Below are 27,030 nucleotides of genomic sequence, written 5' to 3' on the forward strand. Positions count from 1 at the left end.
CATATTATCTTTTTAAAAAATTTACATATCATCTTTTAATTAATTAAATTTTTGTTCCTTCCTCCACCCACCCTCAGAAATTATTCCAAACTTTTTCAAACTGCTATTAAACAAGTGCTCATTTACAGAAATTTTGACTGTGCCCATAACTGGAATAAAATAATACTGACATTATCTGAAGCCCTCATGAGATGGATTTTGAACTGATTTCTCAGAGACTGCCAATAACAAGATTTGCAGAGGGTTATTTTGACTCTGCCAGCCCCCCAAAAGAACAAAATTTCAGTCATGGTTCTCTCAGGGGATATAGTAAGCTAGAACCCAGGTCACACTGGGAAGATGACGGGAGCACAGTTATCTATTAGCTGCCCTCTGATGGGTGTGGGTGGGATCTTTAACTGGAACTAAAGTTCTTGAGTCAGAAAGTTTCAGACTGAAAATAATTCTTTGATAATTTATTAAGTGTGGTACGATCAGATCTGGCCTTCTCTGATACAGTTTTTTTCCCAAATTCAAAAATATAAATGTTAAATATGTTCATGTGAACTGCAAAACTTATTTAGATGACCTCCTTCTAAGAAAATAAACCATATGTTCTTCTCCACCTCCAACTCTAAAACAACTCCAAGGGAAAATATTTTTGTTTCATTGATTAAATGGGGGACTTCTCAGCTGCAAAAGAAATGAAAAGGATTTCACATTTGGGCTTCTAAATTACAGATGAATTCTGCATTTTTGAGAAATATACAGAGGGGTTTTACTAGATAATCCTCAACTGAACAAGAAATAATTTTAGAACTCCTCATTTGGAGTTCTGTGCTCTTTTTGCCATCGAAACAAGTGTTATCACAATGCAGGTGACAGTGTGAGTGCCCAGCCTTGCCCACAAAACACAGTCTGATCACGAAGAGGAAAATACTTAGTATCTATATAGTATTTCAGAGCTCCTAGCATATGTTCATACTTGACTCTCAACAATTTTCTGAAGAAGGCAGGGAATGAACTACAAGCTCTTGTTTAAAGCTAAGGAAACTAAGCCTAAGAGAAATGAAGTACCATGTTGCCCCAGTTTGTAGGTAGTAGAACCAGGTTTTCTGATTCTCAATTCAGTACTCTTCATTACCTTATATAGAAAAAGAATAAAATAGAGTATATTTACAATAAAAAGGTAGAAAAAGAGTAGGAGTAGTACTAGTAAACATTAAAAATGGAGTAAGAAAAAAAAAAGAAACAAATTTTTAAAGATTAAAAAAATGGAGTAAGACACTTAAAAAAATACGTAATACTGGCACTCAATAAAATACAGGTTTAACTGAAGAACTAGGAAGGTGAAGCTGGAGACCAAAGAGGGATTTTGAACAAAACCGTTGAGCAGTAATTGTCACAACTATCTTATGATTTACAAGTAAGAATGACTAGAAAAAGAACAGGATGAAAAGGAGTGAAGCCAGGACACAGGACAAAAGGGAGGGGAGTGTTCTTAGGATAAAATGTTCTTAGGATAGCTGGTCTTATGTTGGAAAAGGAAGAAGGTGGGGAAAACGGAGGTAGTGATAATGTGGACAGTATGGAGTAAAAATCTGAAATAATTAGCCTGTGAGAGGAATGAGGGAGGGAGAGAAGGGGTGTACACATAATGCTGCTGATCGGAGGAAAAATGACCACAGTGTAGTGAAGATGTGAGACGTACCAGTGGTACATCACCCAGACAGCCTGGTTGGAGCCCAGGACCAACAAGCCTGGACAGGGGGCAGTGCAGAAATGAGCTACATAGGACCTACCTCATCCGAAGGCAGATACAACCAGTCATTCCTAGTACATTGTTAAATGACATGTTTTTGGGGGGAGAGTTTTTAAGTTAATTGAAATATATTTGGACTTTGCTTTGTAAAAGCTTTTCCTTATTGTCTTTGGTCTCCTCAGTTACATTGAGCTTTTTGAGGGCGAGATCATACCATGTTTATCCTTGGCTTTTCAGAGCCTGGAGTAATGGCTTGGTGCAATAATGTTTATTGAGTGAAGGAACTCCTGCCTAACCACTTGAGGACAGAAATTATGTGTGTATTTAAAGAAGTCTTCTATATCTCCCCATGGTGCACAGGATAATACTCAGGACACAAAAGTACATATTGGGTGGTCAATTAATGCTTAATGAATAAGCAATACATCACCAGGCGAGAGAATGTTATCAGCAGGGGGCACAATGTAATGGAAAAACTTGTCTCCAGAAATAGGAATGGGAAAATGAGCACAGAAGGAATAGCAATAGATCTGATATGACGACAGATAAGAAGATGGTATTTAATTTGTCATTATGAATCTATTTAAAAGTTTTAAAGTGTTCTATGAATAAATTACAAAGAACTTTCCCATAGGTGGGAGAGGATGGGCTAAATGGGTGTTAAGGAGGGCACTTGTGATGAGCATTGGGTGTTATATATGTAAGGAATGAATCACTAAATTCTATTCCTGAAACTAATATTACACTATATGTTAACTAACTTGAATTTAAATAAAAAACTTAAAAAAAACCCCAAAGTACTTTCCTATATAGTATTTTGTTTACATCTGTCTAATGTAGAAAGTTGTGGGTAGTGAATAGAAATTTTAGAAAGATGACGGTAAGCAATCTGGAGGATCCCACCTTCGTGTAAGATACTAGAAATGCTCCTCAAACACAAAATTAGAAATTTTATTGGTGACCACAAAGCACAATTCAGTGAATGTCAATTCTCAGATACCTAAGATAGCATGTACAATCATGGTCATCTGACTTGTAAGGGGGCTTCCCAGAAAGATGGCTCTAATGGAATTATACAATGAATCTTATTTCGAAAACAGGTCTTTTGCAGGTTTTACCTATTTCTCACAGAAGTAAGCTAGTGCTTATTATAAATATGTATCTATTTTAAGAAGAGAAAAAGATCTTGCTGCTTGTTGAACCATAAATATCCAAAGTGCATGTAGCACTTGTGAGGCCAAGCAGCCAGACAAGGTATATATGATGTCAGAATGCCAGTTCAACTCCCTCTCTCTCCTTCACTTTAAGTCTTAATTTAAAAGGTTTTGCAGCCCAATCAATCTTACTGTATTTTCCTTGGCACCAGGAATTTTACATTATTAGAAGTAGGATTAAAAGTGAAGTTACCCTTTAATGAATTTTGGTATTTATTGATATAAAGCAGACTTCTAAGAGAGTCATTTTAATGGTTGTTAATAGTTTTTATCAGCCATTCTAAATGTATTTTTGACCCACAGAGAACTATTTTAAATTCATCATGACCTAAAAAGTATTTAGGTATTCTGAAAAAAATATAAGGCATCTTAGCAGAGTATTAATTTTAAACACTCAAACTGTTGGAAGGAGGAAAAAGGCAGATACATGCTATTGGAAGGCTCTCTTTCCTACTTGTATTATTATACTTTTCTTCTAATTACTTTCCTATTCTATTTTGGGGAACTAGAATAATGATCGAGAAGATCAGCATTACCTAATAAAGGCTTGGAAGACAAATGAGATGTATAAATGCAATGCCCTTGTATAACAACACATTCTTCAAATTTACCTCTTCTCATTTTGATCTAGACTTCTTAACATTTTCAAAAGATTATATTATATCAATTTGTTTTATAAATAAATGACATAATAAAGGTAATTAAACTATTACTTGGGTGTCAACTGATCATGTATATAGTATGTCCTATAAATGAATCTTACCATGTTAAAAAACTCATTTTACCCCTTCCTATTATATGCATTAATATTTTTAACTTCTACTTAATTATATGTGGACCTGTACTTTCAAATGCTTGTTCAAGAACAAAATTCATAAGGCTATTCTAATAATTTTAGTAAGAGTCCCATGTAGAATAAAATGCAAATTAAAAAAAAACACAGATGATATATAATACTCACCTTGGAAATACTGTCCATATCTCCTGAGCCTGAAATAAAATATGAAAAAAAAATCTTTATTAGGTAATAATTTTGTATATAAATGAAGCATTCCTTTAACATAAATAAAAAGAATACACTCTTTGTATTTTCTAGTATATATCTCCTGAATTTTCTAATCTTAAAAAATTTTAATCTTAAAAAATTCCTATTCTCTTATATTGCCTGATAAGTATCATCTGATGGCCAATATAAGGATGAGTTGTACCTCTAGCTCCCCGTCATCTTTTTTTATTTTTGCAATGGCAGAATGAAGAAAACTATTGTTATCCTAAATTCCTGAAAATGAAAATATTAGATCATTTCTAAATCCTATTCAATTCAAATTTTTAAAATGTATGTACATATGTGTATGTCTATAGAGAACATGAGAAAGAAATATATTTTCTGAAATGATACTTCTAAAGCTGATAAAATATAAAATGGGCATCTATAAGAATGTCTAATAATATTCTGAGCTATATTATATGTCAAATTAAAAATTTGACAGCAATCAATATTCAAGGCAATCTATCAAAAGTAAGAATGTCTTCAAAACGCACTATAATTTTATGTTAATTCATAAGATTTTCATAAAATTTATAAAATTAAAAAAATTTTTAATTTATTTTTTAAAGATTTTATTTATTTACTTGACAGAGAGAGATCACAAGTAGGCAGAGAAGCAGGCAGTGGGGGGGCGGGGAGCAGGCTCCCTACTGAGCAGAGAGCTCAATGCGGGTCTCCATCCCAGGACCTTGAGATCATGACCCAAAGCAAAGGCAGAGGCTTAACCCACTGAGCCACCCAGGTGGCCCAAAATTTTAAAAAATTTTATGTTGATTCTTGGCAGAAGTGAACAATCAATAGTAATTTCTTGCTTAGGAAATGGAATCAGACATTAGATAACAAGGAACAATGATCAGACCTTTGCCACAATATTAGATTTATTTTTAACTATTTTAACAATTTTCTTGGCATAAAAATATTATTTTAATAGGAAAACAGTTACAGCACAAAATAGTGCTTACAAACAGAGATAAATTATTAAATATTGAGTATATATGTAATTATGTATACAAAAATATGTACAACAATGTTTATTATAAAAGTAATAAGCCACATGCTAAGCCTATGTGAAACTCTTCTGCAAATTCTATTATAGGGAATAATATAACTGAAAATCTTCTAACTGGATCAAATGTCACCTTTTGTGAATAATTTTCAAATGAAAAGATTGGAAAGTGAATTATATTGCAATAAAGGAAAAAATAAAGTTCTAGAATAAGTGCTGCCCAGTAGAGCTTTGTTTAATGATGGAGATGTCTCTATGCTGTCCATTAGGTAGCCAGGAGCTTTGTGTGGCTATTTACATTTGATATGTGGTAGAGCAAGTGAGGAAGTAAACTTCATATTTTACTTAATTTTAACTTAAAATTAAATAGTCATACATGGTTAGTGGCTATCATAATTGGAGAGTGCAAATTAAGACTTTGAAATCTAGGCAAAATAGATTATGTATGTAAAATAAGTATGGACCTTAAAAGCTCAAAAATCTATCAACATGTTACAAATAATTTCTTGATTATTGAAGTTACAGTCCTTTTTAGAGTATTAGAGGATGGCATTTGGTTAGAGTTGTGAAATCTGTGCATAACCTAAGTTACTTGCAGGCATAGTTACTCCAACCTAAGTAAAAGGTGGTCCTTTTCCAAAAGAAAGAAAATTATCATAAGCTTCTATCCCCATTCAACTTTTAGCTTATGATAATGTTACTCAAACATATATAAACATAAATGCGATTGTTTTTTGGTTTTGGTTTTGCATTTCACCTTGAAGCTATTTGGCTTCATTCGGTGAGAAGGCATCATTATGAAGTCCGTGTCCAACAATTAGTCACAGTACTAGAAATCAGCTTTATGACAAATGCAGGGTATGTTCCACCGTTCTCTCTTAAGAGAATCCTTCAGATTATTCAGAATATGATTACCGATTTTATTTTTAAAAGAGATGAGAATTAAAAATATAAAGAAAAAGTTAAGAAATTCCTGCAGAGAACCTAAGTTCCTCTGAGACCATCTCTATACCTTCAGAGACAAACCAGTTGGGAAGATACTGTAGTCCTCCAGGTGAGGGAGGCAGCAGTATCTCCTTTTATCTGCCCAGATATACTGCCCAGAGCAGCAGTATCTCCTTTTATCATAAAACACCCACACCTTGATAGGTTATAGTAAACACTTATGAATAAGAGCTAGGTGAGAGCAATTCTACTCTCTTGATTTTCAAATGATCTCCAGTCATCATAACCTATATACTGCCAAATATCAGTCTGAAGTGAAAGTTGCAACATTTAAAAATAGATTGTTGTATACGAAAGCACTGTGCAAACTATAATATCCACTATGTAGAATTAAGGTTTTTGTTTTGATTTCTAAACATCAAACTTAATATCCTTACCTAAAGAGCCATTCATGTGATGTGACTCCATTCCTCCTAATCCACCCATGGGACCATCTGACCCGGGGCCCATTGGAAACTATTTAAAAAATGAAGAAAATTACTATGATCACATTGAAAACAACTGTTTATCTCCATGTTACAATATCTAATCTTTAATATGAGAAGTTACTTCCACAACTCCTTTTCATTTTCAAGTACTTGAGGTTTTTTCCAGCCTTAGAGATTCTCAACTGGACCACCCCACTTCCCTCATACTATCTTCTCCAGGTTCTGGAAATTCAGGCTAATCCTCATTCATATCCCAATTTTTGTTTAGGTATCCTCAACTAGAAAGTACATACATTCCAGTGCAAATGAGAAGATAAGTGGTCTTTTCTATGCCGTTGATAGATTTTGCTATTATAAACTAGAGATGATTCTTAAGAAGCTGCTAAAAGTATTGGTTTGTTAATAAGAATAACTCAACATTCTTATGCCAACATTAACATTTTTCTTAGCAGACAAACTATCCTCGTTCAAATGGACATAGTAAATAATTTCATCTTGCAGGTTAAATACATTTAGCTCAGCGTACTGAGGGGGCAGCTCAATACAGTTAATTCTTGGCAGTCTCAACTATGTCAGTTCAATGACAACTGGACATTCTACAGAAGTTGTACTTGACATTTTTAAAAGTAGTGGGATTATTTTATTTTCAGCTGGAAGCCCAGTACGAAACAGGTGAGAGCTGACCTACTGTGGTAGAGCAGGTGAAGAGCCCATGGCCCACCCACTCAGTCTTTTCCTTATCTCCCCGGAATACTCCTAAGGAAATCTAAACCCTGTGTGAAGACAAGTTACCTATAATTATCTTGCGTTTACAGTTAAAATAACCTATTGAAAAACACTCGCTCTTAAAATTTCCCATGCCAAAAGCATCTCTTCTGTGTTGTATGGTACAGAATACTGAATGTGGTGTGTGTGTGTCTGTGCACAGTTATGTGTGCAGATGGGGCAGTGGTGTTTTGTTAGTCATACCGCCCTTTGGGAGAAAAATAGGTGCCCTCAGCAGACAACATGTAACTGTATATATAATCTCTAATCTCTATCTATGTATCCCTGTTGGTTTGGAAGGAAGAAGGCTTTCCATCACCAGGATCATACAAACCACATGCTTGTTCATTTTCCCAGGATAATGACTACAATTTTGTTGCCTTCAAGCACACATATTGATTTTCAGTAAACAACTTAGAATGAATATATATATACCTCAAATGATAGCTTAAAGAAATTAACTTTGAACTTACTGTTTTATTCAGCTTTTGTTAAAAGCATTGTTTAGATCTGGGCTGAGAAACCTGTGCTGGCAAGGCCAAGACCCTCTGAACTTACTTGGTTCAGTCCTTTTATCTGGCCCCTACAGTGTTTTCAAAGACACGTAGACTTTTGGTATGTACGCTTGAAGCACATAAAACTACAGACCTAGCCCTCAGCAGGCATTTGCTTTTACTACCTCTGACAGAGAAGAATGACATTTGAAAAAGGGACACATTCAGCTTCTACTTTTCTTGGATCTCTTATCTTTGTATCGAGTTAGAGGACCAGAATGAAACATACTTGGATGATATCAGCTTAGCTGCCCAGGGAAATGTCTTCAGTACTCTGGGTTTCTTCTCTCACTCCCTCCATTTCAAATATCAAGTTCTAAGATATGAAATTTGCACTATGAAGAACTTTTCCGTATTTCCGCTGGATTTCTACAATGAACATTGTTTGTTATCATATTCAATGCTCATTAAGATTAGTGTGGAAACACCTTTTAGACTATACTCGCAGGAAATTGCTTCCTTTTTCCTGAAAACCAATTTATTTGATTATATAAAGAGCAGAGTGATAACTGAAGGCAGTACTGCTTCACAAAAATAATATGCAAGCTGCAAAGGCAAACTTACATAAGTAAATTTAGATTTACTAGCAGCCATGTTTGAAGAGTAAAAAGAAACAGGTTAAGTTAACTTTAATATATATATATTATCTTATCAAAATGATCATTTCATCATGTAGTCAACATAAAAACTTTAATGAAATATTTTACATTATATTTTCATACTAATGCCTCAAAGTCTAGCATGTATTTTATATTCACAACACACTTCAACTGGGACTGGCCATATTTCAAGTATCATAATAATGGATGGATGTGTTGTCTTCACTGCTAGGAAGCTCAGTTATAATAATTATTTCATTCCTGTGTTTTGGTATACTTATGTAAGATTCCTTTTATATCTTCTAATTTTTATTTCATTTTAGTGACCTTATATTCATATATACATGTATATATCTATTAATTATACCCTGTTATAAATATTGTTTGTTAATATGTAGGTCTTATAGATATTCTTCTTTAAGCTTTTATGGAAAAATCGCAACCATATGCTTTATTAGGAACACCCAAATTCTTTATGTAGACCTGCTTCATCTTCATATTTAAAAGTCCAGATTTCAAAAATCTAAAAAAAACAAGCATATCAAATCTCCTAATTTATTTCAAGTTAATCAGGATAAAAGAAATAAACAACCACAATGAAAAAATTAGTTATACTAAAAATGTGGTAAATATAAATGATTATGTATTACCTGTCATTTTCAAATATTATTATTAGTATGTAAGATTTGAGATAAAACTATGCCCTGACATTTTATAATTGATCAGGTGCAGTTTTACATTTAGGTCATATTGATATGAAACCTTTTGTTATATATTTTATGTATTACATTTTTTTCAACCCAGAACCTAGAAAGGGTTTGATTTTGGGGGGTATCTAATAAGTTCCTGGATAATACAATAGAAAGCTTAAGTAGTATCTAGGAAATAGAATGCACTTAAGAGTTTGAGCCTTCAACTACATTCCAAAATATATTAAAAGTTCGTATTTACATTAGGCCTGTTAGGTCCAGGAGGTACTGCATTCATTAAAGTATACATGTTGTCTCCAGAGTTGGTTGAATCTGAAACAAAACATTATGTAATTAATTTCTTTCTTTATAATTTATACCCAAGTCAACACAAAGTAATAATCAAAGATGATCTGTGCACATACACATATTAATAGATGTAGCACTTGAAAGAGTCATTACTAATGTTCAGAAACAAATACTTGTATGTCATTTTCCAACTCAGAAATTATCATTCTGTGGTTGTAAATGGGAATAGTTACCTAATATATTAGGAGTAATCACTTGAATAACTCAGGTCGAAAGGAACATTACTTTAAAAATCTAAAAAATTACAGTAAATCTTTTCTTTTAAAAAAACATGGGTACTTTGAGATTTCACTATGTAATTTGTATGTATGAATATAACAAAAACATCTTAAAATTCAGATTCAGTAGCTTTTCAATGTTCACTATTTCCTTAAGCTTCTTATATACCAATTTATAAAACATTTTTTTATTTATCTAATAATTATTAATAGCTGGTGGGATATCCTTGCTTAATTCTAAAAGAAAGAAAGTAGGACAAGACTATAAAATTGGAATGAAAATTTCTCTTGCTTGAAGTAAAAGCCAGCTTCTTCCTATACAACTTTCGATGAAATTTTTTTCATGCATTTTATTCTTGATTCATTATAGTAAAAGCAACTATAGTATATATCCATAGAAAAATATAAAACATTTTATAGTATTTTTTAAAATTTATATTTCATGTCTATTAGCTAATTCTAATTAAGTCTCTGAGTACATGTGTTTTTATAACATATTACCTGGAGTGAAAGGCCATATATTTTACATTTAGGAAAAGTTTTCCTTTTCCCCACAATTATACATTTTTCTTAAAAATAATGCATTGGGCCTTTCTATTCTGAAAAAAACAATGTGTTTCACAATTTTTGTACTGATTCAAGGCAGAAGATAAAATTAATTTACTTTCTCATGGCAATAAACACGGAGTAAGAAATGAGCAACTAATTTTCCTTTTATTTTGTAATTGCTTCGTAGACATTAAAAGTTTATTATTTTAATGGATACCACAGAGAGAGTAGGTTAGATGTCATTTATCAGTTGTTTGTAAACAGTGATCCACAAATCTAAATATTATTTTTCACATCTAGATTAATATGTCATATTGCTGAAAAAGCTGAAATGCTCACCTCAGATCTCTGTCTGTTTATACTAAGTAAGGTCCCAATTGACTTTTGTGGCCTTGACTATTTTTATAGCCTTATGTACATCATACTCAACTCAGGCTGTTGGTTCTTTCCTGCATATGATTAACCTCTTAAATCTCCATATTTCTGTTCTTATTTCCTCCACTGATCTTCTGCTCAGTCTCCTTCTACTAAAATTCCACTCACTACTCTACGCCCACCGCAAATGTTACCACTTACATGAAATTTTGTTTTCTGATACTTCCAGATTAATGAATGCTCCCCCATCATTGAATTCTGCTTTGCATTCTGTTAATATTTTGTCTTATTCTTCCCTCCTGCTTCCAACAAGATTCTAATAAGTTCATTGACAGAAGGAAAGATCACATTTTATATTGTGTGCCTCAGACAGTAACTATCTGCTGAGATTTAACTAATGGAATACACTTTATCCCATAAAAATGTGTTTTTCAGAAAATCTTGTATTGCTTCTTAAACATAGGAAATCTCATCTTTATTAGCCTTACTAATTTTTTAGACTAATTTTGGTAATTAATTTGGCAAGAAAATGTGTTTTTTACTTTGTATTTTAAATAGGTAGAAAGAAAAAAATTTATTATTCTTTATATCTATCAAAAACATAATTTCATCTAAAAAACACAGAAATAAGGTAGAATGTATCTAATTCTTTTTATATACAGAGGAACTTTTATAATAAAGTGTATCTTCTGGCATTTATTTTTTTGCAGGGAAGGTACTGGCTTCGTATTGGAGGAATGACTGAAAAGAATGAATCCACAGGAGTACGCACAAGGCTAGGAGGACATACTGCTGGCAATTTCTGGCTTGAAAGGATGGAATGTAATCAGATTGCTTATCACCTGCAAAATTTAGCAGTTTCTCCGAAATTTTTCTCTTAGATTGTAGTGAAGTGTTTATTAATCACATGCTACCTTCATAAATTAAGCATTTAACTTCACCATACAAGAATGCAAATGTGGGCAAGATGTTCAATTCACATAATTGTATCTTGAATGAATTCTGTTTCAGTTCAATGATGATGCTCTGAGGACAAAAATCCATGAAATATTTATGATCTATTCCAAAGAGTTAGTGAAGCAAAGCAAAATTTTGCGTTAATTATCAAATTGATGCTTTTCAAAATGAAAAAGATTTAAAACTTAAAAATTACTATTTATTGGTATGATTAATGATATTTAATTCCAACCTTCCATATGTCTTAGATTTCAACAAACCAGCTAAGAACATATGAATTGAACAGTACAACATAATTAAAAATTTTTCCTAATTACAAAAATTTCCCATCTATTTCATTACCTAAAGTTAACACTGATAAAGCCCTATTTCTTTGTTTTCTACTTTCTACATTTCTGTGTTATATATATGTTTTAAAATAAAATTGGGATCATATTACATTGAATCATGAACATTTATTGTCCATTAAATTCTTTGGTTATAATCTTAATGGCTATACCATATTCCATAAAAAATTAATTTATTAACATCACTAAAACTGGATTAGGTTTGAAGGTTGTATCTATTATTTCACTATTAATTACGACAAGTGAGAACCCCTCCCCATAAATCTTGGGATGTATCACTAATTATTTCTCAATGAAGGATTTTGGAGGCAAGTGGTATGAACTTTGTCATGGTTCTTGATACATGTTGCCAGAGCTGTTCCAGGGAGGGCTGCACCAATGTCAACTCCCACCATTAGAGTCCTCAAGAAACAATGGATTTAATAGCCTATATTAAAGTCTCGGAAAAAAAGGAAAGAACTATTTAAAATCATCATGCAAATTGATAAAATATTGAGGTATTTTAGTTTATGAAGATTAAAAGAAAAAAAAACACTTCCTGTACTACATAGTGAATCTATTAGCTAATAAATCCATATGGATGTGTAAGCACATCTACATCCACCTCAGTAAGATAATGGTGGATCTTATTAAATCTAATGGACCCATGTATTTCATGTGTAACTCATGCAGAATTTTTCTAAGTTGTGAGATTTGGATTTTTTTTCACAGTCTCAAGGAATCTTTTTGTCGGATAAATTATTGGGCAATTCATAGAGACTAACACCATTTTAATCCTGATTTTATCTGTTACCACAACAGGGATTTTCTACATGCTTAAAGTAATTGGACAATGGTTATTTGAGAACCCTGTTTCTTCTACTTGCTACCTCTAGTCTACTTCTGTTACCATCAATGAGATAATGAATACTACTAACCTTCCGTCATAACATTTTTTATCTTTTGTTATTTACTCTATTAATCAAATGCCCATGTGGCTAGTGTGATTACAATACCTGCTGGACTAGGCATGATGGGTGTTCCTGGTGGCCCTCCACCTCCTGGAGGACCCTAAATAATTATACAAAATTTCAGTAAAAATAAGGCATTTCATTAAACAATATAAGGAAAAACAGAAGAAAAGTTAGACTTATCTATAATGATTCAATTTGAAAATCACAGAGGAAATATATTTTCTCAATAATTTATTTTCTTTGAATGCACAATCATTTCAATATTATACAAAATATAATTTAGCTTAAATACGTTGAGACTGTTTTGACAAGTTTCCAAAAACAATGAGCCTGTAACACTGATTTATTATTCATGACTTAATCACATCAGGTATAATGAGGTTAAGGAGAAGCCATTTATTGGGGCCTTTACAAATCCATACAACAGCATCATTCATGGGTATTTGTGATTTAGTTTATTGTGATTTTCTTATGTTTCATATCAGGGTTTTTTATAGGAAGCTTAAAACTCAAAGATTCTCGTATGTTTATGAAAACACACTGATGCTATTTCTTTCTCTATTGGTATCAATTATAACACTTCTAAAGTATTGAACCTTCTGCTATCATGTCAATTAGAAATGAGAGGCAATGTTGACTAATGCTGTGGGTTACTAATCAATCTGAAATGGAAATTAGGTGATTCTAAGGTTGATTCGGTTATTTCAGACAACCAAAATGGATAATTCAGGCAAAGGGTTTTAGAATTTTTCAGATGTACCATAATTAATCTGGGTAAATTACTAAGTGGATAAATTTGTACTTCATTCTGAATGTGTAGACATAGCCCACTAATTATTTCAAATGATATATGTATTTGCTATTTAATAAGCAACTTAAGTTTCCTTCAGATAAAAGTCTATAATTTCATAGAATTATATATTAGGCTTATTCTCAAGCAATTTAAGAAAAAAATAGGTTTTACCCACATGTTCTTACTTTCATTTTTGCTTCATAGAGAATGTGAAAAAAGTTAGACCTTCTTAGTTTGTACAGCTTAAGAGGACACTGAGCACTAAGTTCATAGGTCCAAAACAGTGTGTGCTTTTTACTACATTCATACAACATTAATTCTAAGGGGAGTAAAATGCTCATTAATCTTCTTAAGCTCTCCTTTTTTCCTACCCCAGGTAGCTAGCTCCTCCAAAATTTCTTAGGGAAAGGTTTTCCTTTCTTACCATTTTATCTTTTCTCTTCTGATAGGCATGTACTCCTAAATATTATTACAATGTATCTTCCAGGGTGGTCTTGAGATGTAGCAAGGATTATAATGTGATAATGGTTAAAAGGTCATTTGTAAGTTCAAGAACTCAGGTAAAACCTGCTAATTTGCCTTTAGTTGTGTATGAATTAGTGGAAAATTCTAACATGTACTAAATAATAAAAAGAAGAAAAACAAGTGTTTTCAATTTCTAAGCATAAAAAAGCCCTCAAAAGCCCCTCCCCCTAAATTACTACGCATTATTCTGATTCCCTTTGTGTTGGGGGAGGGGAGTTTAATGTCTTCCTCAACTTTGTGTGTGGTGAGTGGGGTGAAGGAGGGGGTGTAGATTATCCTCCTGGAGAACTGCAAATTCAAGCTTATCATTGTGTAACTGGGGATGGCTTTCTTCATGATTGGACAGACTGTATTGTATTGGTTTACAGAAACATATGCTAAAGTAAAACACAGTACTCAGGGCAATTTTGGCCAGATTGATAACTGTTTCACTAATTAACATCAACATATGTAGTGAGGTTGGCAGATGAAAAACTCAATACATATCAGATGTTCCGTTCTTGGCCAATACACAGGGGCTCTTCTTAACATCTGGACAACTATTTCATTGCCCAAATAAAACATAACATCAAATCTTATGAGCAAACAATCCCAAATGTACTTACTACGTAATTCCCAGGAGATGCTGAAGAGTATGGTATCTGGAACATGAATAGGACAAAGAAATATATTTTGATTCATGTGACAGTATGGAGACTTACCTAAAATAAATCTATTTTCTGACTTTTATCAAGTTTTTAAAATGTATCACAAAGGATGGCAAAGAATAAAGGCACGTGTATCTATCTGAGTGCCGAAAAAACGAATAAAAGCAACATTATCTTGAATTTATAAAAAAGAGGGGATATAGGTCAAGAGGAATTTAGACAGAATTATAGCCTCAACTTATATTCATTTCAGAGCAGTTGTACTCACTGCTTGATTCTAATGACACTTATTCTGTAATTAGAAAAATATATATGTGTGCAGCTAAAAACCAGAAACCAGAGTTTTCAAATTAATAGCTTTACAGATAGAACTCCCAATTCATGTGCGTTCTGGGATGCATTATTATTATTTTTTAAGACAGGTTTTAGGCTACTACATTCATGTGGTATGGGTCAATACTTGGTTTGCAGGCTTCACATTTTCCCCCTTTCTTTTCTAATTAGCTACTAGAAAATACTGTAATAAATGTGTAAGATTTCATTAATGTAAGTCTCCAGAAACTACTAATTTGGGGGGATCAGTTATGGGCAACAAATTCTTTCTCCTCAAATCAATCTCTTAACCAAATTCTTTTTTAGGGATTACAGAATATTAATGCAACATTGCTAACATAATTTAAGAAATGAAAACTAGAAAACAGGTACTTAAAACTAGGCCCTTGAGTATAGATTATTAATAAAAAGAGCTAAGTCCAAATATTTTCTTTTTTTTTTTTTTTTTTCACAGAAGCTCACTAGCTCACTTGCATGAAGATTCTGCACATCCAGAGCAGATATTTTTGCCTTATTCTGGAAAAAGCCAACAAACTACGACCTTCTTTGAGGCAGACAGCCAGAACTGGACCATTAGAATAGTGAAAAGATGATACTGTCTTTACCCTAAACCCTTCCTCTATCACAAAACCTTCCATATAATTAAACACAAAGATAATATGAAACTTGAAAGTAAGAAGAAGGAAATAAGACAAAGTTATGATTTTTCTTTAGTGGGTAATTCATTCAAGGGGAAAATATTTAATATTAAATTATTTGAAAATTCTCTCCTTGTTTGGTGTCCATGATTTGCCTTAAGCATGGACTGCATGCCTCTGAGGTCCCTGCTTGCTCTGCCTTTGGGTAATTCAGCCCTGCAGATGGTCACGACCAGCCTGCCCAGCATCGCTAATGATGAGGATTACATCCAGTAGGAGTACTGAGATCTTGATGGCCAGTACACACTTAACTAAACTTAGTAGCTGAATACAACTTTGCTCTCCCAGGGCCCTTTTGGTTCATGATTTACCATCCGTCTTCTGTTTCTTATCTTAAACATGTACATTTGCTCCCTCCAAATCACCATCTTATCTGTTGGCTCCAATTTTCATCTCCTTATAACCTTAGCAACTGGCTAAATTCTTCTACCTCTCTCTAGTGCCTACCATCATTCATCACCAACTTTCAAAATATGATCTAACTAACCATGCTTTAAATCTTCGGAATTTAGGGGTGTTGGTTCAGTATCTGGTTCAGTTGGTTAAGTGTCTGACTCTTGATCTCAGCTCAAGTCTTGATCTCAGGGCCATGAGTTTAAGCCCTGCGTGAGTTCAAGTCCTGAGTTCAAATAGATCTTTGGAATATACACCTCACTGCCTTCCTTCACTTTATAATATACTTCCCTCTCCTCATTTGTGAGTATGACCACATCCTAGAACTACTTACAGAGATCTAAACAACTCCCTTGCCTGACACTTTCTTATTCCTCATGTCACTCACAAATATTATTTTATATTCTAACCAGAATCTTCTTCCCTTACAATTCCTCCATGTTTAAGTCCATTATTTCCCTACTAAATTGACTCTGCCCCTCCCGCACACCATTGTCAGCTTTTTGTTTCTCCAGTATTTTTAGTTCATTATCCTAATGTAGAACATTATTTTTTTGTTTTGTTTTGTTTTGTTTTTAAATATTTTATTTATTTATTTGAGAGAAAGAGAGTGCGAGAATGATCATGAGGACAGATGATGGGGGGCGGAGGGAGCAGCAGACTCTCCTCTGCCCAGGGAGTCAGAGGACATGGAGTTTGATTCCAGGACCCTGGGTTCATGACTGAGCTGAAGGCAGCCCCCTAACCGACTGAGCCACCCAAGTGCTCCAAGCCTACTTTTATTTCCATCTCTTTGATCACCCCCTAGCCACATTTTTCTGTTTCACAGTAGGGATTTCCTGGGAAGAAACACAAAACAAAGGATAAGGTCCAAAATATAATCACGTCCTCCAGTGTCAACCTACTCTTCACTATTATCTGGAAGCATTTTGGCTTGGCCTTCATGGAAGCCCTGAGCATTCTAGTGGTGTGCCAGTAAACCCAATAAACTCAGGGGAGGAGGGCGCCTGGGTGGCTCAGTAGGTTAAGCCGCTGCCTTCGGCTCGGGTCATGATCTCAGGGTCCTGGGATCGAGTCCCGCATCGGGCTCTCTGCTCAGCAGGGAGCCTGCTTCCTCCTCTCTCTCTCTCTGCCTGCCTCTCTGCCTACTTGTGATCTCTCTCTGTCAAATAAATAAATAAAATCTTAAAAAAAAAAAACAAAACTCAGGGGAGGAAAAGGTCCCAATTTGTAGCATTTGTCAATTTATATGGTGTGAATATTCCCACATGGAAGACTTAGAGCTACCAATGATTTAACAATTAGCTCAAACAACTCTTTTTTTTTTTAAAGATTTTATTTATTTGACAGAGAGATCACAAGTAGGCAGAGAGGCAGAGAGAGAGAGAGGAGGAAGCAGGCTCCCTGCCGAGCAGAGAGCCCGATGCGGGACTCGATCCCAGGACCCTGAGATCATGACCCGAGCCGAAGGCAGCGGCTTAACCTACTGAGCCACCCAGGCGCCCTAGCTCAAACAACTCTTGAATAATTAACAACTGACTTTCCTGAGCTGGGCTTCATGATGATTATAAAATCCTGATTTGGTAGTCAGTTGGCCCTTTTTCATATATTAAAGCTATCAAATTCTTGCTATACTTTCACCTTTAATTCAACACTGTTATTAATAGATTGGAATTTTATCAATTTATCCAGGTAGAAAAAAAGATAATCTTTCCGCTTGTTTCCAGAGCTAGCCATTCCCAACTACCTCATTCTCCTAAGTCCTTGCTCCTTTTCTGGTTTTTAATTTCTCCCTCTTCATGATTCCTTTACACACAGTTAAAAACAAAACATTTAAAAATACTTAAAATTTTTACCTCATCTAGTCCAATTTCTTTCCATGTGTCCTGTCAAGCTCTTGGCTTATACTCACTATTTCTACTTCATATTCTTTGGTGCCCTCATTAAAAGAAAAAGAACATCTGGGCGGGCTCCTACCCCTAGTAGCACTTCACTGAACCTTTACTCTTGCAAGTTACCAGTAGCATCTGACAGCCTAGTGCGAGAGACATAAAATATAACAATATAGGTAGAAGTATGTGGGTATAGAAGATATTTGAGCTGGGTAGCTGACTTACAGAGAGTAAATGACCACTAGAAAGATAAAGAGAAGGATCAGCATTAGAGAGAGAGAGAGAAGGGAAGGAAGGAAGAGAGGGAGAAAGAAAGAAAAGAAAAATGAGAGTATATAGTTTATTAGAGAAATGGTATATAATCTCAGTGTGGTACTTATAGGAAATTGAAATAAATGATAAGCATATACGGTCAGACTGTGACTGAATTTATGCTGTAGGAAATAGGGAGTCACCAGTTTGAGAGACACATGTTCAAATTTATATTTTAGTAAGATAACTCTAGTTCATCATGGAATATGAATACAAGTTAGGAGTCTATTGCAAAAGGTCTAGGCAAGAGATTTCAGTGTTGTAGGCAGTGCTGATTAAGATAAGAAGGAGGAAGAAAATTTGAAAGACTTTTCACAAATGTACTTGGCAGGTCATGGTGACAAACTACGTGTGGTGGACAAGGGAAGGCAGAAGTTAAGGCAATTCCTAGCTTTCCAACTTGGTGAGTGGGTGAGTGATAGTGCTACTAATTTATATGTAAGGAATTCAGGAACAGGGGCAAGTCTAGGGAAATATCCAACACGTTGAATTTGAAGGCACTAGTAGACGTTGATCAACAGATATTTAGAAATCTGCATCAAGAATTTAGTAGAGATTAGAGCTAGAGATAAAACTTCAACTGAATACATTTCCATTTTGTGCTGGGCGCCACACTTGATCTAGTATTTTATTAGATTGAGTAGAAGATTTAACATTCCAAAACAAAGCTCCCTGTCTACCCCCTAAACCTCCTTCTTCTCTTCTATTTTTAGCGGAGTTTGTGTTATTCCCATTCTTCCTGATACCTGGATTCAAAGACTTGAAATCACCTTCCACTTTTTCTTTCTCTTTATCCCCAAATCAAAGATCACCAAGTGTTTTTGATTCTATGTGTGAATGCATACTTGTCATTCCTTCGATCACCACTCTACCTCAGGTTCTGATAACATTTTATAAAACCTGTAACTATGATCCCCTAACGTCATTTCCCCATTACATCCATTTTATAGACTATCTTCCTAAAATATAGCTCTCTTCCACACCAATGATACAGTTTAGATTTTTCCCTCATGGCTCTCTTTTCCTCTTTTCTGCTTTGTCACCTTCTGCACCTTCCCAGACAATCTGTCCCCCTAGCCACTAACAGCCTAATTCTTTATTTTGTCCAAGCTTTTTTCCAGCTCTAGTGTCCAAATTCTCCCAATGTGATTAATCTCCTCCTGCCCCTCTCCAGACTCCATACAAAATATTAACGTGAACTGAAAGACGAAAACACAGATCTAGAGGAGTAAGATCAGAGAGCTAAACACAGATGAAGATGAGTAAGATCAGAGAGCTGAAAGATCAGAATCATAGAATTAAAAGAATTTTTTATTTGTCAGATGAGAAAATTCAGAGGCGTATGTACTGTCTGGTTAAGCTAGACAGGTAATTCAAGATCTGTGACCAATAATTCAAATATTTTGAAATATTCTGACAGTGGTGCCGTAGCAAGGGGAAGAGCAGAGTTGCTAGAGATTTTGACTTCTTTTTAAAAAATGATTAGTAGCATTCTTCAACTGTGAAGTTTAAAAACACTTAGAAGCTACAGGGAGGGCAACATCAAGAAACCCTCTATGCCAGTGTAAAGTTGAAAACATTCTACAATTTTCTAGGTTTTTTTTTTTTTTTTTTTTTTTTTATGAGCAGAAACTATCTGGAATAAGATATTTTCATTTCCTTTGGGCTTAATCATTACAATAGATTGCAATTCTTTTTTTTTCTTTAAAGGAGTTTCTTCTTTCTTTTTCCTGTCACATTAGTTGATGAATACAATGTTATATTGGACATCTGTAGCTTTTGCTTATGTCCTTTTCTGCTAACAATTCCTTTAGTTTTCTTCGGTGAACCATACGTCTTATTTTCCCATGTGGTTTGGGTGGGGCTCAGGTGGGGGCCTGTGTGACCTGGCCAGGTTGAAAGAGCATTGTAACTAACCTCAGGTCATAATTCAGGAATGAGCATAGGACCCAAATTAAACAAATCTAGTTCAGTTAGTTATGTCCAATTTCTATGCTTAAGTGATAAAAGAGTTGTGAGTTCAGTTCAGTTACTAAACTGAGAGCTCTGAGGATATGCATCTGGGATTCCACACAGCCTTCTTGTCATGACAAAGAAAAAAGGTAAGTGATGGAGACTGGGTCCTGATGACATTATCTGGATCCTTGGAATCAAATGTGCCCCAAAGCAAATTTATATCCAGACTTTTCAGATACATGATCCAATTTGCATTCTCTCAATATGATCCTAGTCTGGTTGTTTTTCTGGATCTTTTAATCAAAAGCGTCCCCAGCCAAAGATAATTCAGATATTTTCAATAATAGTGCTTGCTACTTTTTTTTTTTTTAAGATTTTATTTATTTATTTGACAGAGAGAGATCACAAGTAGGCAAAGAGGCAGGCAGAAAGAGGGGGGAAGTAGGCTCCCTGCTGAGCAGAGAGCCCTATTCGGGGCTTGATCCCAGGACCTGATATCATGACCTGAGCTGAAGGCAGAGGCTTTAACCCACTGAGCCACCCAGGCACCCCAACAGTACTTCCTACTTAATGATGAGAACGTGCTATATAGGTAAACCCAAGTGTCCAGTTCCTTTGAAAGATACAAAAAAGGAAAAAATCATTGGTGAATTTGTTAAAAAAAAAAAAAAAAAAAAAACTTCCAAAGAAGAATCTGAAGCCAATATTGTAATGTTCAGATCAACGGAACTTTAAAGTAAAAATCAGAATTTTATTCTAAATTAAAAATATTGTCCTTTAAAAATGTTTCTTCTATGTTCCATGTAAAATGGTGCCCAAAACTTTTGATTAAAATACTTTTTTTTAAAAGATTTTATTTATTTACCTGCCAGACAGAGATCACAAGTAGGCAGAGAGGCAGACAGAGAGAGAAGGGGAAGCAGGCTCCCCGCTGAGCAGAGAACCCGATGCAGGGCTTGAACCCAGGACCCTGGGATCATGACCTGAGCTGAAGACAGAGGCTTTAAGCCACTGAGCCACCCAGGTGCCCCTTGATTAAAATACTCTTACATGACAAAACTGTGGACTGATATAAATGAAGCAAATAATAAATAAATATATTATACATAATGGTAGGCAGATTTTTTAACTTTCAGAAAAGTGGAAAGAAGCAAGTCTAGAATACACCCTGTTTTGGACTGAAATTGGAGCACTGGTGGGTAATCACGGTTTTAACCTATAGATAGATACAGAAAGATATAGAGGTGTATGGATATGTGCACGAACATACATCTAAATCCTAGTTATGTTGGTTGAGAGGTTCTAGAAGCCCTATCACTCTGATAGGTTCTAAGTATCACTCTCCACTAAAGGGAACCATGACTCCTTAAAGAAATGGCTATTTCAGGGCTAACATCGGGAAAATTCAGAACGAGTTACAAGTGCTCAAAGAATAATGCCGACATGTCAAAAAGACAAATGAGGGCCCCGGGTGCTCTGATGGGTAAGTATACTTTTGACTCAGATTATGATCCCAGGGTTCCTGGGATGGAGTCCTGCACTGGGCTCCCTGCTCAGCGGAGAGTTTCCTTTCCCTCTGCCCAACCCTCCCCGCTTGTGATCTCTCCCTCAAGCTCTCTTTCTCTCAAATAAATAAATACAAATATTTAAAATAAACAAACAAAGGACAAATGATTCAGCTTGAAGGGGTTCCTACTGGCTTAATCTGGAATGATCTTAGCATCAAAAACCTACTGAATGAAATAAGAGCTCACAAGTCCATCTGATATACCTGAATGAATGAATGAATGGAGAAGAAAGAAAAAGTCTCTGTTAAGTAGACAGTCAACTAATAAATGGGAGAAGGAAAACAGAATTAGAAATCAGCTATTTGGAAACCAATAGAGAAAAAAAAAAGACCAGTTTGGTCAAGAATCATGAATGGATACCAAACGTAGCAGATAAAAGTATGAGGAAGAAGAGGATATTTACTGTAATTTCAAAGTATGTCTCCACAAGTCAATAATTACAAAAGGAAAAACAGCAATTTTACAGTAGAGAAATTTGACAAGTACCACTCTTCACTAAGGGATTAGAATTAACACTACAAGCAATGGGACAAATCACCATCACATGCTTCCTGAGATGGTGCACTGAGAAAATCACATTACTACTGTGGCATTCCTACTAAATATGTATCACCTGAATCTAATCATGAAAAAATATCAGCCAGATTATGGCACATTCTGCAAAATAACTGCTTTGCATTCATTAAAACTACAAGGTTAAGACAGACAAAGAAAAGTTGAGGAACTGTCCTAGATTAAAGACCAAAAGACATGATGCATAAATGTAACAAGTGAACTGGGGTTTTCTTTTGTTACCAGGAACATTGCTGAGACAATTGGTGAAATTTGAGTGGGGTCTGCAGATTAGAAAATAGCATGATGTCAATGCTTATTTTCTAATTTTGATTTTTACTGTAGTTTTGAAAGATAATGTATTTGCTTTTAGGACACACATACTGACATATTTGGGGATGAAGGGTTATCATGTCAACAACTTAAATACAGCTCAAATGGTCCAGGAAAAAATATGTATATGCAGAGAATAGAAGTCATAAAGCAAATACAGTATAATTTTAACACTCAGGAATCTGGGTGAAGGGTGCATGGGAGTTCTTTGTACTAGTCTTGCAACTCTTCTATAAATCTGGAGTTACACTGATATAAACATTTAAAGGAAAAAAACAGTATACAAAACATATCTGGAAACAGCAAAAACAGAATAATCAACTACTTGAAAATGTGGGCCTCAAGAGCCAGAGACTTACTATATTGATAGAAAATAAAAAGTGTCTATAATTAAAAACACTGACAAGAAGTCTGAGGAATTTGGAAATCAAAACAGTACAGAGGAGTTGTCACTAGAATAAAATCAATGGTATTTAGAGGGGAAAATCCCTCTTTAATACTTTTTTGCTTTGTTTCATGTGTAAGCCCTATGTTTTTGGCAGAAAGTCATCAGTTTTTTATGATTCTTTTTCTTGTTCTCAAAATCAATCATTTTTTCAGAGGAATGCTTTGCTTTTCTGAACTCAGGATGATGACCCCCTTTCTCTTTCTGAAGAGAAAGCTGTAAGCCTTCCCCACTTTTTTTCCTTATTGACATTTCTTCGAGTGAGGGGGAGATGTATTCACATGGGACAGCTCTTAACACAAGGGATTGTTTTCAACTCTCTTACTTGACCACATGTGTGCTGGTCAAGTGTCCATTCACCATGACTGCTGGATGGCCGTTTCACACGCACACCTCCTACCCTAATTCCTACCGCTTTCTAGGGTCTAAAATAATTCAGAGCTGCTGACTTGTTAGAATACATTCTCCTATCCACACTGCTTGGCTCCATGAAATTCTGAAGAGGTGGAGGACATGAAAACTAAAAATTATCATAATGCAGAACTCACTCTTCATTCCTGCCTCTCCGCCATATTTTTACTTGGATAATATGCCCTCTTGGCACAAGGCACCTTTCTCACTTTCCTTCCTAAGTAGGTTTTGAGGGAGAGAGTCTCCAGCCACTTGTGTAAAAGGTGGTCCTGCTGGAGGCAGGCAGTGGCAGGTGGAAGTTGCACGTGGCCACCTGCAAGGGGCAGCAGAGGGAGCACGGACAGTGAGGAAGAAGAGTTCCTGCTTCTTAGGTGGAAAGGCTTACATAGTTAAGGAGCACTGTCTGTGCTTTTTAATCCAGTTTCAACAGATGTGCAGATAATAGAAAGTCTTTCCAGATTCTGGCAATAGGAATATTGTCACAGTTTTCAGTGTTATAAAAAATCGTTTTCTTCCTGTATCTTTATGGGTATTTTATTTTAATTAAGGATTTTATTTATTCATGAGAGACACAAATTGAGAGAGAGAGAGAGAGAGAGAGAGAGAGAGGCAGAGAGAGAAGCAAGCTTCCTGCTGAGCAAGGAGCCTGACATGGACTCCATCCCAGGAGCCCTGGATGGCGACCTGAGCCAAAGGCAGATGCTTAACCAACTGAGCCACGCAGGCACCCCTTTATGGGTATTTTAATAGCAAGTTGAAAGAACTGTGTCCTGAGCTGCTAGCCAGATGCCATTTTAAAGTGAAATCTTGAATGAATTTGAAAGGCGTATAGCAAGAAGAAAAAAAAAAAAAAAAAAGAAAGAAATGTGAACTCTTCAAAAGCATATAGACAAACTAAAGGAATTTTATAAGATAAAGATACATTATAACATAATCCAGCATAACAGTATTATAGGAAGACTCGTTGAGATTAAATTGTATACTGAAGACCCAAATGAAAGCAAGATCAACATTCTGTCCACCCCAAATGATATTTCAATTAGCTATTGAAACCAAAGAGACAGGAAGACAAAATAATTTTTTTTCTCTAAAAATATGACAGCTGCTTACTTGATTGAGAAGAAAGTGGTTCTGCCTTAGAAGAGCAATGAATTTAGGATGATTCTTTCTATACCACACTTACTTCACCTTAAATTGTCTTGAAGTTTAAATTAACCTTGAACATTGAATCAGTTTCATGTTTATTTAGCTTTAAGTCCACTGCTAGTCAATGAAGTTACCTCTGTGCGTATTAGTAAAAGGCATCCCTGTTGGGAAGATATTCATAGACTTTACAAGTGGAGCACGAGCTGTACTGAATCCTTTGAGTGAGAAAACTTTGTGCAGTGCACGCACTACACAGAGTTACACAGCAGACCTCTCTCATGTACTAAAGAAACTCAAAGTTTCAAAGTCAAGAAGGGAAAACATCACCAGGATCATCTAATTAAAACCATATTAATTTTAACACCGAAAGCTTAGTTTCCAACTTGTGCATATATTTATGTGACATTATTAAGAGAGAAAAATATCTGTGAGTCAAACTGCTATCACAAAACATATTAGTAAAATTCACAGCACGTCAGATATGTAGATAGATGTATAAGAACTCCAATTTGGCTGACAGGCACTGGACAAATGTGTACTTGCTTCCTGGGATAGTAAGAGAGCAAACCTAGGTGTAACAATATAATAAATAAAATCATAATAACTCTGATAGAGATTGAGATTATCTGGTAACTTAGTGATTATTACATTTATTTTAAAAGATCAAATCATTTTATGACATATATATTACAATAAATAAAGGCTTCTGTAGTATACTTAAATCATATTTTATTTTTGGAAGTCTGTTAATCTACATAGAATACATGTTTATATTAGACTGTGAAGTAAAAAAAATTATATAATTTAAAAAATTAAACATATTTAAAAATATATATGCAAAATATATTTTTGGAATGATTACTTTTTAAGAAACTTAATATAACCAATTGTAGGACTTTTGAAAGCCACAGATTTTGTTGCTAAATGCTACAACATGCAAAGAAAATTTTAAAAATACATATACTCACTGAATTGGCATTTGTTGGGTTTGGCCAAGGTCTACCACCACCTGGACCCCTACAAGATAATATGATAAATGAAATTTTTAACTTATGCTTTGAACGTTCACAGTAAGCAATAACAAATCATAAAGTATAATTTACAATTCAGTTTTACCATGAGTTACAATTTAGTTACCATGCAGTTCTAATTCAATACTGAAATTACTCTCTGTATTTTCATAGCTTTTGAGTTCTTTTTTTCCAAAAGATTTATTTACTTTAGAGAGAGAGAGCGAGAGAGCATGAGAGTAGGAGAGGGGCAGAGGGAGATGGAGACAGAGAATCTCAGGCAGACTCCATGCTTAGTGAATAGCCAGATGTGTGGCTCCATGTGAGGACCATTAGATCATGACCTGAGCTGAAACCAAGAGTTGTGTGCTTAACTGACTGAGCCACCCAGATGTCTCAGCTTTTTTATTTATTTTTTCTTTTCTTTAATTTTAAAAAGATTTTATTTATTTGACAGAGAGAGATCGCAAGTAGGCAGAGAGGCAGGCAGAGCGAGATGGGGGAGAAGCAGGCCCCCTGCTGAGCAGGGAGCTCAATGAGGGGCTCAATCCCAGGACCCTGAGATCATGACCTGAGCCGAAGGCAGAGGCTTAACCCACTGAGCCACCCAGGTACCCCCAAAATCACTAATTATGAAATAAACATAAACTGTAATTCTATGACATAAATATAACTGCCACATATATATCATTCAAAATTAAAATGAAATCATTTTAAAAATACCAATATACATAAAATGATTGCTCTTATTAAACTACAAATAAATATATAGCAAAGGTGATTAAATTGGGTTCTTTAAAAAAAATCCCACATAGGCTATCACAGATTACTTTATATATTACTTTGTATATGATTTTATATCACTCTATCTTATAGTGCTACTGATAATTCAGTTACTTTTTTAAAAATTTTATTTTTTCAATTTTCCAAGGTTCATTGTTTATGCACCACACCCAGTGCGCCATGCAATGTGCGCCCTCTTCAATTTAGTTAATTTTTAAAAATGGAATTACATTTCTTGTTTTCATAATTACAGTTCAAGACAGTAGCCACAGTAAATCTAGGGAAAAATAGGAAGTAATCTATGCCAATGTATGTTAGTATATTACTTCATTTTAGGGTGATGGATACTGTTTTGTATTCTATAGCTTAAAAGGACATGAATATTTTAAAGCAAACTTAATGCCTAATTAAGTAAA

At 34.7% G+C, this 27,030-nt stretch overlaps 1 protein-coding gene across 5 annotated transcripts in view; it reads right to left on the reverse strand.

Annotated features, from left to right (window-relative positions):
* SSBP2 (single stranded DNA binding protein 2) overlaps positions 1 to 27,030 on the reverse strand; it is a 296,460-nt gene that overhangs the window by 11,293 nt on the left and 258,137 nt on the right. For all 5 annotated transcript variants that reach the window (XM_059418173.1, XM_059418175.1, XM_059418171.1 and 2 more), the window contains 6 exons: positions 25,790 to 25,838; positions 14,741 to 14,776; positions 12,860 to 12,914; positions 9,312 to 9,382; positions 6,392 to 6,470; positions 3,917 to 3,945 (listed from right to left, as the gene is read on the reverse strand). In XM_059418173.1, the coding sequence (XP_059274156.1) occupies positions 3,917 to 3,945; positions 6,392 to 6,470; positions 9,312 to 9,382; positions 12,860 to 12,914; positions 14,741 to 14,776; positions 25,790 to 25,838 (319 nt within the window). The remainder of the gene's footprint in view (positions 1 to 3,916; positions 3,946 to 6,391; positions 6,471 to 9,311; positions 9,383 to 12,859; positions 12,915 to 14,740; positions 14,777 to 25,789; positions 25,839 to 27,030) is intronic.

Source organism: Mustela nigripes, chromosome 12 (assembly GCF_022355385.1).
Source record: "Mustela nigripes isolate SB6536 chromosome 12, MUSNIG.SB6536, whole genome shotgun sequence".
NCBI lineage: Eukaryota > Metazoa > Chordata > Mammalia > Carnivora > Mustelidae > Mustela > Mustela nigripes.